The sequence below is a fragment of the Diabrotica virgifera genome, chromosome 4, assembly GCF_917563875.1.
Source record: "Diabrotica virgifera virgifera chromosome 4, PGI_DIABVI_V3a".
In the NCBI taxonomy this organism is placed as follows: Eukaryota; Metazoa; Arthropoda; class Insecta; order Coleoptera; family Chrysomelidae; genus Diabrotica; species Diabrotica virgifera.
The window spans coordinates 120623037-120637076 of NC_065446.1; the positions used below are offsets into that span (position 1 = coordinate 120623037).

A 14040-nucleotide genomic window follows, 5' to 3' on the forward strand; every position below is an offset into this window, starting at 1 on the left:
GAATAATTTATATACTATAAGTTGAATTTTTAAACATTTGAACGAAGTTCTAATGATTCGAGGAGGGACAGAGTGTGTACTGGAGGAGCTTGTGAAACAAGCGCATAAGGGGTGACACTGTCCCTACTTAAATTATTATAACTGATTAGTGTTTAAAATATTTTTGAAATACATAATAACTTCTTCAGCGACGTTGTGCATTTTTTGGTTGAGGAAAAAGCATTGAATTCGCGATCGTCATCGCTACAGCGAGATATCAGTTATTTATATATTATTGGTTGAATTGCGTATAAGTTCGAACGAAGTTATAATGGTTGGAGGAGGGATATTGTGTGTAGTGTACCAGAAGGAGCTTACGAAGCAAGCGCAGGAGGGACCCCACTATTCCTACTCCAATCATTATAACTGATTACTGTTTAAAGTATTTTTGAAGTGAAAACTTCTTTAGCGACGCTGCGCACTTTTTGGATAGGGAAAAGCATTGAATTAGCGACTGTCATCGCTAGGGCGAGATATTAGTCATTTATATATTACACGTTGAATTACGTATAAGTTCGAACAAGGGTATAATGGTTGGAAAGAGGGATAGAGTGTGTACCCGAAGGAGCTTGCGAAGCAAGCGCATCCCTTCTACAATCACTATAACTGCTTGGTGTTTAAACTAATTTTGAAGTGAAAACTTCTTTAGCGACGTTGTGCACTTTTTGGATCCGTAAAGAGCATTGAATTTGCGACCGTCATTGCTACGGCAAGATATTAGTATTATATACTACAGGTTAAATTGCGTATAAAAGGGGTGATACACACGGGAGTAAGTACGCGAACTTATGGCTCGCGACCTTTTTCGCGCGTGTATCACCGCAAGTACGCGTACTTTAAGTCCGCCGAGTAAGTACGCCGTCGATCCAACAAGTTTGAAATCTTACTCGTAACCCGTACGTGTATCACTGCCACGAGCCGCGAGCCTCGAGCCATCATGTTATTGCGTTTGAAGTTACACTTATATTTTCACTAATTAAGCAAATTGCCTAGAAATAATTCAATCGTTTATTATTGAAAGGAGACAAGTTACATTTTATAAGTTTTGAGAAAACCGTAAAACACTATTTTAAGCTATACTAAATTATTTTGATTACAGTAGAACCCCGCAAATCCGAACCCCGTTAATCCGAGTGTTCGGCAAATCCGAACCAACAGAAAGTGAAAAAAATTAAAAAATTCAAGACAAAAACTTAAAAACATGTTTATTATACAGAATAAAATAACAAAAATTGAACAATCTAAGATCAAGAGGTCTTTGACTCGCTCACTTTTTTCTGACGCATGGAGGTGTAGCGAATTGACACAGCGATATTCAACCATTTACGCATAAACATTACATCGACCGGTACCGCAGCAGACTTCTGCTCCACGTACCGTAGAGCCGTAGAGCCACATCCAGAGCTTTAGTGGCATCTGCGTGTGACAGTCAATACGACAGGGAAACTTCTCACTAGCTTTCTTCATCTTCATTAGGGTTGCCTTTAGGTTAAACCAAGTCAACTTCAATCCATTCTGTAATTGCACTTTCTTCTTCGTTTTCTCATCCTGTTGGACTACTTCTAGGCCATCTTGTAATGGAGCGTGGAAAAATTGTAAATCTAGCCAGCGAGTTAGCGACTAACCACAAACAATGACACTGGCTCTGCATCAGTGACATCAATCTGAAATGGGTGGAAGAGGGAGAGAGTGAGACAGGTGCAGAGACTCAAAATCAACGACAACGAAAGCTTTGAATTATTAGTTAGGCCAACTTTCGGATAATCCGAACTTTTCGGAATCCGAACAGACTGTACCCCCAATTAGTTCGGATTTGCGGGGTTCTACTGTATTTGTTTTTGAGTAAACCTAATTATTTATAGGCTGCTTTATCCTCCTGATGAAAATATTACCATCTTATCTATGATATTTTGTTTGTTTATGCCTACCTTGTATTAAATTAAAATAGATCAAAAACAAGTGCTATACTTCACATCATGATTTTGACAGCTTACCACACTTATAAAAAATCAAATTATTCTTCTATTTAACAAAGCCTGATCAAAACAATAATCAAACTCTACTAAAAAACATAAGATTTCAGCAAAATTAGGTACACAGAAAATAAAAAATTTAACCACGAGGACAGTTTCTAAATTTTTTGCTACCGACGGCGACCGCGATCTTTAAAACCGCGTACTTTAAGTCTGCCGTGTATCACCGACGGCGAGCCGAGTAAGTCCGCGATCTTTAAACCCGCGTATTTAAAGATTGCGTGTGTATCACGCGCTTAAGTTCGACTGATTAAAATGGTTGGAGGAGGGATCGAGTGTGTACCATAGGGAGCTTGCGAAGCATGCGCATGAGGGGCCACGCTATCCATTCTCCAATAATTATAATTGATTAGTGTTTAAATCTTTTTTGGGAATAAAAACTTCTTCAGCGACGTTGTGCACTTTTGGGATGGGGCAATACCATTGAATTCGCGACCGTCATCGCTACGGCGAGATATTATCTAGTAATTGATATACTATAGTCTATAGTCTATAGGTTTGATTGCGAATAAGTTCGAACGAAGTTATAATGGTTGGAGGAGGGATAGAGTGTGTATGCGAAGGGGCTTGCTAAGACAGCGCATGAGGAGCAACACTATCCCTACGCCAATAATTATAACTGATTAGTGTTTAAAGCTGAGAAAGCATATCCCGGAGCAGACGTTGCCTCAGACCATAACCCACTTATCGCCAGGATTACATTCACAGTTAAAAACATTAAAATACATTAAAGAACTCCTACAATAGACACAAGTAAGCTTAAACACAAAGATATAAAAGAATGCCTCCAACATGAACTGCATATGAACTGTAACAAGATGAACATAGACACCAATGATATTGACGAGCACTGGAATCGACTAAAACATTGCCTACTAGAACCGTGCAAAGAAATACTGAAGACTTCTACAAAAAGAAAGAAAGAATGGATGAACGACGAGATACTCAATATGATGGAACAACGGAGACAACATAAGAACAAAGATAACAATAAATACAGCAAGATTAACCACCAGATAAGAAGGATGATAAAGCAGGCAAAAGAAAAACACTTTAAAGAGAAATTCAAAGAGATCGAGGACTTTCAAAAAAGATACGATCTATTTAATCTACACAAGAAAGTAAAAGAAATGGCAGGGCTAAGAAAACAAAATCTCACTGGTGCACTTCTGGATAGACACGGGATTACTATAACACAGACCGATGAGAAAGTACAACGCTGGGCAGAATACATAGATGAACTGTTCGATGATGAAAGAGGAGACCTGGAAAACATAGAACTTACTTCAGAAGAAATAGGTCCAGATATCACAAAAGAAAAAATAGCACACGCATAAAAAACAATGAAGAACGGAAAAAGCCCTGGGCCTGACATGGTTCCTATCGAATTAATACAAATTATAGGTAAAGAGCATATTGATGTTCTAGTTATACTTTTGAACCAAATTTATAGCTCAGGCGTATTACCCAAAGAATGGTTAACGTCGATCTTTGTCTCCCCAAAAGGAAAAACGCAAGAGAATGCGCCGATTACCGCATCATCAGCTTGATGTCCATCCATAACCGAATATATCATAATTTTGACATAGATATTAATGATACACAATTGGGTTCGCAAAGGTCTAGGAACGCGTGAAGATCTTTTCTCATTTAATATCCTAATACAAAGGTGCCTAGACGTCAATCAAGATATATATGTCTGTTTTATTGACTACAATAAAGCTTTCCTTAAAGTACGACATGAAGAATTAATGAATGTCTTGAAATTAAAGAAGATAGACTACAATGACCTCAGGATCATATCTAATTCATACTATAAGCAGCGAGCAAAAGTACGTGTTAACGAACAGTTGTCAGAGGAAATTGAAATCAGACGTGGGGTGAGACAGGGATGCGTATTGTCTTCAGTTCTCTTTAATGCCTACTCGTAAGAGATCCTAAATCAAGCTCTTGAGGGTGAAACAGCTGGAATAAAGGTGAACGGAGTTCGCATTAACAATATTAGATATGCGGATGACACTGTCGTCTTAGCCGAAAATATTGAAGATCTTCAGAGACTGGTTAACAGAATAGCGACATATAGCCAAGAATACGGTTTAACAATGAACATCAAGCAGACAAAATTTATGAGAATATCTAAAACTCAAAGAAATAACGAGAATCTCCTCATAAACGGAACCAACGTCGAACAAGTAGACCAATATGCATATCTTGGAACAATGATCAACTATACAAATGATTACTTCCAGGAGATTAAAATTAGAATAGAAAAGGCTAGAGCGAATTTTAACAAAATGAGAAAAGTGCTCTGCACAAGAGATCTAAGGTTAGAGCTAAGAATAAGGTTGGCTAGGTGCTACGTTTTCTCGACTCTGTTTTACGGAATGAAAGCTTGGACCTTGAATGCGACATCAATGAAAAAACGAATCATTCGAGATGTGGGTATATAGAAGAATAAAAAATATCATGGACAGAACACGTCACAAACAAAGAGGTTCTGAGAAAGATGAATAAAGAAATGGAAGTCTTAAATACAATTAAAACCAGAAAATTGGACTATCTCGGGCATATTACACGTGGAGAGAGATAGAACTTGCTCCAACTAATTATGCAGGGAAAGATTCAAGGAAAAAGAAGCATAGGGAGACGCAGAATATCGTGGCTGCGCAACCTGAGAGAATGGTACGGATGTACATCAAACGAACTTTTCAGAGCAGTCGTCTTCAAGGTCCGAATAGCTATGATGATTGCCGACCTCGCGGAGATGGCACTTGAAGAAGAAGAGTGTTTAAAGTATTTTTGAAGTGAAAACTACTTTAGCGACGTTGTGCACTTTTTGGAGAGGGAAAAAGCATTGAATTTGCGACCGTCATCGCTACGTCGAGATATTAGTAAATTATATACTATAGCTTCAATTGCGTATAAGTTCGAACGAAGTTACAATGGTTGGAGGAGGGTTCGAGTATGTACCAGAGGGAGATTGCGAATCATGCGCATGAGGGGCTACACTATCCATTCTACAATCATTATAACTGATTGGTGTTGGTGTTTAAACTATTTTTGAAATGAAATTGCTTCGCCGAAATAAATTCTCTACGTTTATGTATTATGCGTATGTATACATATACAGCGTGTCTACTTGAGTTGGAAACATATGGGAAACTTTTTTATTATTAATTTTACGAAAAAAAGTTATTCTTTATAAAAAGTTCTGCATGCCCCAAAACCTAAGATTCAATCATCAGATATCAAATTTTCTGAATATTATACGAGGTATGTCAAAAAATATGAATTTCGGTCAAGGGTAAAGTACCTTTATTTCTCTCAATATCGAAAATTCTTATGATAAAAAGTTGTTTGGAATTAAAAACTAAGATCAAATGTGCAATTACATGCTTCTTATTGAAAAAAAAATTTTTTTCTCAAATTTAAGGATACCCAACATTGTTTTTAATTATTACAAATATGATAACTCGTTTATTATTCATTTTACGAAAAAAAGTTATTCTTCGTAAAAAGCTTTGCATGGTCTAAAATCTAAGACACAACCATGATATATCAACTTTTATTAATTTTATACGAGGTGTGTCAAAAAATATGAAATTCGCTCAATATTATAGCACCTTTATATTTCACAGTATTTCAATTAGAAGGATGTAATTGCATATTGACACATAGTTTTTAGTTCTAAACAACTTTTTTAAATAACTGTTTTCAATATTGTGAAAAATAAAGGTACTTTCTTGAGTGAAATTCATATTTTTTGACATAACTCGTATAAAATTAATAAAATGTGATATCTGTTGGTTGCATCTTCGGCCTTATGACCTACAGAGCTTTTTATAAAGAATACCTTTTTTTCGTAAAGGTAATAATAAAAGAGTTATCGTATGTGTAATGAATCAAAACGAAGTTAGTATCGATAAATTTGAGAAAAATTTGGAAAATATTTTTTTCCAATTAGAAGCATGTAATTGCATATTTGAGCTTAGTTTTTATTTCCAAACAACTTTTCAGAATAAGCATTTTCGATATTGAGAGAAATAAAGGTACTTTACTCTTGAACGAAGTTCATATTTTTTGACATACCTCGTATAATATTCAGAAAATTTGATATCTGATGATTGAATCTTAGGTTTTGGGGCATGCAGAACTTTTTATAAAGAATAACTTTTTTTCGTAAAATTAATAATAAAAAAGTTTCCCATATGTTTCCAACTCAAGTAGACACGCTGTATAAATAGTATAGGACGCACCAAATGCGTATATATGTATATAGGTATTGATCTCGTGATTGTTATCAACACGTCGAGATATTAGTAGTTTATATACTATAGGTTGAATTGCGTATAAGATCGACCGAAGTTATAATGGTTGGAGGAGAGATAGAGTGTGTACCCGAAGACGGTTGCTTCGTAAGAAGTTTTCACTTCTGTCTTCACTCCCCTGAGTTTTTTAATTTTTTTTTTATTTTACAAGGATAGGGTTTGTTTTTAAGGGTTGAAAAATAAAAAAACGAAAAATAACATTGACCCAAATTAACGATAAAAATTTATTTAAATTAGCTATTAAATTAATTAAAACTATTAGTAAATCCCTTTTATTACACTTGTTATCAAAAGGGATGATTTCTAAGGAGAGTTTTATTAAATTTTGGGAATAAATAGTAGTTTTCACTCCTAAAAATAATAAGCATATGTCGGCGTACAGTAGATTTTTATTTAGGAGGGCCAATTCGCAAAATTTCATCAAAATCGATGCATTAGGATAGAAATCGAAAGTAATATCTTATTTTCGCTACCGTTGAGCGGAGTTGGAGTATAAGGAATTTTTATCTCTATAAGGACCAAAAAATTTATATGTGCCTTTTATTTCAGGATGCAGCTTTACGCAGAAGTTTATTGAACCTCTTGACATGCAGAAATTTCATATTGATCCTATTTACACGCATATTGATACTATTGATAGTGGTTTTGACAGTAGCAGCACTGGAGTAAGTGGGATCCTCAATGCTAGTGAATTTGGAAAAAGTATGCAATTGATTTATAAATATATTTCACTATTACTCAGAGAGCAGTGTGACGATTCTAGGTATCCTAGGCTAGAGATATTTGCGATGCATAATGTAAGTGAACACTTAAATATATGTAATAAGCTTTAAACTATAGTTTGTTATTCAGTAATACGTATCTGCCTGTTATAATCAAACTGAAATGTCGCATGAATGGTGAATATAGAAATTTTACAAACAGCAAGAGCACATTTATATGAATTTTTTCATATATCGCAGAAAAAGTAAGAGCATAATGATATCCAAGAATTTAACTAATTGTCTCTATAAATGTTAAAAACATTGATTTTGTAATATGTATATATTTAAAAGTTGTGATCAGCCCGCGAGGTGTAATTATGTACTTTGAAGCGCTCTGTGACACGCAGTATAATTAATGTATATTGTAGGAAACCTTCTCGTTGGAACTTACCACGCTGAGCAGATGGGACGTGAATTATTTAAAGTTCCCTCATCTTAATTTTCGTCTCGGCACCCGTATGGCTTATAATTTTTGAAAGCCGCGGAGGTAGAAATCTGAGAGTTTCCATCTGTTATCAATCTAGTGGTATGGGAACGATATTTATTGTCGTTTTCTGTACTACTGGATTGAGAACTTAGTTTGTTTCTTAGCAGATGTCGCTAGGATATCCGTGACATTTCTTTCTTTGCAATCTGGGAAGGCGCACATCGAGGTATCTGGTTGCATCGGAGAGAAGAGGATATGGAGCTACTGGTGATGAAGCAGAAAAGCCCGGAAACCGGTATATACTCTTCCTGCACTCTCCGATTTAACTAGAATATAATTCTGCTGCATTTTGAGGTTGCAGAGAAATTGAAAATGTTCTGAAAAACATCTATAAACTAAAAAGTGATAGTTCCTTGGATTGGATGTATAACTCTATACCATATAGATAAATACACTTTATCATCGAAATAAACCAACTTCTGAGTAGTAGGTATCTCTCTCATTCCATCCCTCCTTGTGGAGTATTGGGCGCTTATGCGTTTCTTGGCCAAAAGTGTAAGATTGCTGTCTGGCCGGGACAGCGCATCCATAAGTAGTAGGTATAATTTAATGAAATGCTAAAAAATCCCAATGGATTGCATAAAATATGTTCAGAACGAACGCTTTCGGACCTATCAGTCCATCATCAGTGAACTCGTATACTTGCTAACTAGACAAGTGACTTGGCAGACATTGGTGGCTCAAGATGGTTGTGTAAAGTTTCCCTAGAGGGTTTCATCATGTTGCCGGAGGTTATCCACCAACATCGGCGTTAAGCCATTTCAATTTTACTACTTTAGAATGTAGATTGAATTATAATAATTATAATTCATTATAATAACTATTATAATACAAGTTCACTGATGATGGACTGATAGGTCCGAAAACGTTTGTTCTGAACATATTTTATGCAATCCATTGGGATTTTTTGCATTTTATTAAATTATACCTACTACTTACAAGTTGTTTTACTGCGATGCTAGAGTTTGTAAAACATTTATAGATTAACACTAAAAATTTTTTAATCTTAATTTTTTTTGTTATTGTTCGACTTTGTTCTGGGATCTTTATCTATCGTAGCATTTCCAATGTACGTTTTCCATCTTATATCAGGTCTTACTCTCTATCTTTTTCAGGACTCGCTTCCAGTCCAAAATTCTTTTTGGCCACTTTTGCTGTCATTATTTGTACATATCCGTACCCGTACCACTGCATGGTTCGGTTCTGCAATTTTTTGCACTTGGGTATTCTACTTCGATTTTGTTTTATATTTTCTCTGTTCTTATTCTATCCTCTTTGGTGATTTGTAGACATCTTCTTTTGTAGACAGCTTCTCATAAAGTCCAATTTAACTGTTCTTAATTTGTTTTGTGTAGTTATCAGCATGATACTCTAAAAGATCTCTTTTATTTTTATGGTTAGTGTGTTATTCTATATAACTCCACGGAGTGTTTTCGTGGCTTGTTTTCCCGTGCTATTTGCATTTCTATATCTTTCATACATACCTTGTCGCTAAACAGTCATTGAGTACGAATTTAAACGATTGAAATGGGATTCAAACGATATTAACATCGATGGAAAGATATCAAATCATCCCCGATATGCCGATGACATTGTTTTCATAACAGACGACTTAGGAGAAGCTAGAGTTATGCAGATTAATGTATCTCTTTCAAAAGTATTAATGCGCTGCGATGGGCAGGTCACTTTATAATAATGGATAACGCCAGAACAACTAGAAGGTTAAGCAGAACTATGGTGGGACGTCGGCTAGTAGAAAGACCAAGGAAGAGGTGGATAGACGAAGTGAGAACCGATGCTAAAGAGATATTGAGGGTGGACAACTGGAGGAGAGCAGCCAGAGACAGCGATATTTGGAGGCGGATGCTGTGGGAGGTCAGTGCCCGACTTCGGCTGTAGCGTTATAGGAGAGATGACCAATCTCGTCTGTTAACGCAAACCACTTTTTCCGCTAAAAATTTAAATTAAACTTCAAAAACACACAGCTCTACTTCTACCTACGCAGGGTACGAAAGAACCGTTGTTGCGCATAAGCGCAAGAAGGACAGTACCAGTAATAGATATTCGAAAAATGGCGAACAACAGACATCTTTAAGCCTGGGTTTCCTCGAAAGCGGCACCGACAAACAGCGACCGTAGCACTACGATGAATTACGTCAGATTACGGTGAAAAATTCAAGGTTCTTCACTGGGGCAATGGAATGTGCAAGCTCAGCAAGCGGTGGCTTCCAACGCATCCTTGGAAACCAACGCTATTATTTTGCATGGTACAGTTTTTTATGATGTCATTCATCGCAGTGTTACGATCGGAGGTTGTCGGCACCGCTTTCGAGGAAACCAGCGCTTTACCGTCCGCGACCCGCGAGTAATAGAATTTTAAAAATAAATCAATAATCGGCGTGGTACAAACATCGTTAAGTTTCTGAGTTGGTGTAAGAGAATGTGCAGAGCTGATTGGGGCCCCAGATTAAGAAGAGAACAAAAAAGGTGAGTATCATTTTTTATATCAGTTGTGTGTTTAACGGAACATAATTTTATATATTCTTATTCAGTTTGTATGTTAGTGCACGAAAATACATTAGCACACCTAAAACTACAGTTCACGAAGGAAACAATCAAATCTAAATTCTGTGCGCTAACATTCTGGTCCTTCAACCCCTATACTTCAACGCTTATACTTTTAATTAAATAATTTTTAAATTCAAATGTGGGTATACAGTCAAAACAACTCTTATCATCCATTTTCCTGTTCATCGCTAGCGATGGAGATATTTAGTTAATCGCCGGTCAGTACCTAAACGTCGTAAGTGCCGAAACTACATCAGTGATTGCATTGGTACCTAATATTGTTTACGTTCTAAAAATAATCTATCGTAGGTACCTATCATTAAATGTTTTCGTGTTTTTTGGACATTAAACCATTTATATCGACTATCCATTAAAATCACATAAAATCAATCAATTTTCAATCGTAGCGATTAAATATTTAGCCCTGTCGCCAAGGGGGTACAACGGCATCCTTCATTCGGATGAACTTACCCAAGTTTTTTTTTTATGTATTTTGACCCGTAGAACACGAATTTTTTGGGTAACAGTTGATCCGGATGTCGATAATATTGTTATAAACAAAGAACTTGCGGAATTACATAACAGCGATTTTTCGCGAAACAAAACATTTTTTTTGTATTTTTTGGGTCATTCTAAGCAAAAAATATTGTTACACGTTTTTTCGTAGGATGCATAGTTTTCGCAGTTTTTCGATAAACGCAGTTGAACTTCAAGTCAAATTATACCGGCTTTGATTATTTGTATTGCTAAAAATTATTTTTTTATTGTTAAACAAAGCTATAAACACATACTGCTTGAGTGATATTTTCAATGCATCTCTCATTTAAAATCGAACGAGTAGGCTCGCCGACAAACAGGCTATTTCTACGTAGCATGCATTAAAACACTATTTGTTTATAGCTTTGTTTGACAATAAAAAAATTAATTTTTAGCAATGCAAGTAATTAAAACCGATATAATCTTTGTGTGCAGAACGCTTTACCAGTGGTTAAATGGACCTGGTGAATATCTCTTGTCCTTCACACAAGACGGGAACCAGCTTCTGTAGTGGTTGATAAGTAGACTCTGGTAAAATCTTTGTCGAGCCGAAGCAAGGTGTAAATCGGTGTTGAAATGGTTAATAAACGTGTGGGATAATTATTTTAATGTCCGACTGGTATATTATTTGACAAATAATGACATGATTTCGAAGTCAGTTAGTATGATATTATATAATGCCCTAAGGTATTAAATTTAAATGTATATATATATAAATATAATTTGTACAAATATTATAGACCGTACTGTGTTAAATAGTAATGTTTGAATAACGGCAAAATATTGAGACTTAAAACAAATAGAGTTTTCTTTCAACTGACCAAATTGCCGTTATTCAAACATTACTATATATATATATATATATATATATATATATATATATATATATATATATATATATATATATATATATATATATATATATATATATATATATATATATATATATATCGATAAAAGGTACGTTGTCGCCTCGCGGTGAAAACTATGACGACCTCGCCTCACCCTTTTGTAGTTCTTTTTTTCAAAAAATATATGCATATATACAATGAGGGGAACTTTCTAATTAAGAATCTCTAAAGAGGGGAAACGATTTTAAATGTTTTTTTTATATATAAATTTACGATTAAATCCAATGCGCTGTCGCCTCACAACTATATATGACTAAGAATGAAAGCCGGTACGTTGTTGCCTCAGACGGCGTTGCCAAATATTATCGAAAATGAATAAAGGATTGAGTGGGTCGAACTTTGGTGCACAGCGAGAGGTAGTATAGGTATTTATTACGGATGTAGGTAAAGAAATAGTGGGAATTTGTTCACATGTTCTATTGTTGATTACATTAAAAATAAAGGATGGTTATTTTTGATATTTTAAATAAGCTTAAGATATGAATATGGTTTGTTTGGATTATATGTTTAAAAAAATTTATTAGTAGATATTCCAAAGCTAGTATTTTGCAATAAATTAAGCTAAGCCAAGTTATTTTGTGTGAATTATTGCTCTTATACAGTAAAATTATGAAGGCTCTTAACGATATAATTTATTATTTGCAGTAAACATGTTACCTCACACAAAAACATGTTATCTCACAGAAAAAAGTGTCAACGGTTTATTTAAAAATTTTAATTAAAAATCAGTGAACTAGTATACATAGCTGTAAAAATGTTCCAACAAAACGTATTCTTACAGCAAAGTCTACGAAAATAATCCATAAGGTGGTGAAGGTGGGGTGGTTTTAAGGGCGAAAATGGTTTTCTGAAATTTCTGGCTAAACATTGCATCGTTTAAAAAAATTCAACGCAAAAGCTGTGGGCGATAAAAAATCTACAATTTGTGTAGTGGTCTTTTTATCCTAATCTCAAAACTAGGTTTTTAGGTACCTATTTAATTTTTTTCTTCTACAAAAATGATTTCATTATGTTTTGTTTAAATGTCAAACCCTTTAATGGTTAGTTAGATGTTTATTATATCTATGAATAAAAAAAATTATAAAAATAGCAACAAAAAGTAAAAAAACATATTTCTATATTTTCACTTAAGCATCATATAAAAAACTTATATATGCCATATATATTTTATTTTTATAAGATGTTGAATTTTTGATTTTATAATATTGGAATTCATCTTTTAATCTAGATGGATATACGCCATCTTGAATATAATTTGAAAAGTGTTCTCTTAAAAGGTTTGTTTTTTAATATTTCTTCTTTGTGGAGGCACATATGAATCGCACTCGGAATCTTCCCTTGCTTGGTTTTTTGATGCTTTGAGTAGTTTTTTTATTTGGATAGTACCAATTGTCACTGTCCGTTTTAAATTCTTTACTTGTTTGAGCCAGAACGTTATCTTTTGCAACCATCGCTTTACTTTTTTTAACTTTTTGCATACCTGCAATACTTGGAAAATTAATATTCGTATTTTGAAGATTGCTTTTTTTATTTTCTTCCGCATTTTTCTCAATCGTGGTGAAAATCTAGTTCTTCAAGCAATTTTCTTTTATATTCTAAAGGAAGAGAATCCCTTTCCATTACTATTAAAAATTTTGACGATTTTACGGTTTGGTAAATGTCAGCAGGTAATTCATAACATTCATCATGCATTTTTTCGTCATGCCTCATAAACTTGACAAATTCTTTAGGTTTAATTTTTGGACGTACTTAAAATTTGTGCTACTGTTGCAATATTTTTGCGTAATTTGTTGCTTGATATAGCTTCAGAGTTTGTTAAAATCATTTTGCTTGTCAATTTACGGATCGAAACATCCCCTTTGTCCCATTTTAGCTTACTGCCTGGAACTGCAAACATATAGTTATTAACGTCGGACGACGTCAGACATGTATTTATGTCTATGTTTTATTAAAGTTTCTATGAAACCTTGCAACATTTTTGGAAGTAAAATAACAACAGCTCAAGAACCTTTACCAGAACACACTGGAATTTTGTGTCCTCCCGTAAGTGCCTTTTCTCCTTCAGTTAAAACATTTTCAAAATCACTAAAATCCGTTTATCTTTCGTTACTAGATTGCTGAATTTTTAAATACTGAACATCACCTATTCGTCTTCTGTTAAAAATAATGGCTAATGCTAGAGCATAGTTAACTAAATTTTTATGTTTCAACATTATCAATATTGCTCTCAAACGTCTTCTGACACTTCACAGCAATTTTAATACTTTCGTCTCAAAATATTTTAATATCACTTAGTGGTACTAGCTTTGGCAATTTTTGTTCTTCAATATCTTTGTTAGCGAGAGAAGTAATTTCCAAACTCCAACGATTTGT

At 34.5% G+C, this 14040-nt stretch overlaps 1 protein-coding gene across 2 annotated transcripts in view; it reads left to right on the top strand.

Annotated features, from left to right (window-relative positions):
* Window positions 1–14040, top strand: part of LOC114338490 (uncharacterized) — a 291422-nt gene that overhangs the window by 86117 nt on the left and 191265 nt on the right. For both annotated transcript variants that reach the window (XM_050649598.1, XM_050649599.1), the window contains exon 2: window positions 6950–7197. In XM_050649598.1, coding sequence (XP_050505555.1) covers window positions 6950–7197 — 248 coding nt within the window. The remainder of the gene's footprint in view (window positions 1–6949; window positions 7198–14040) is intronic.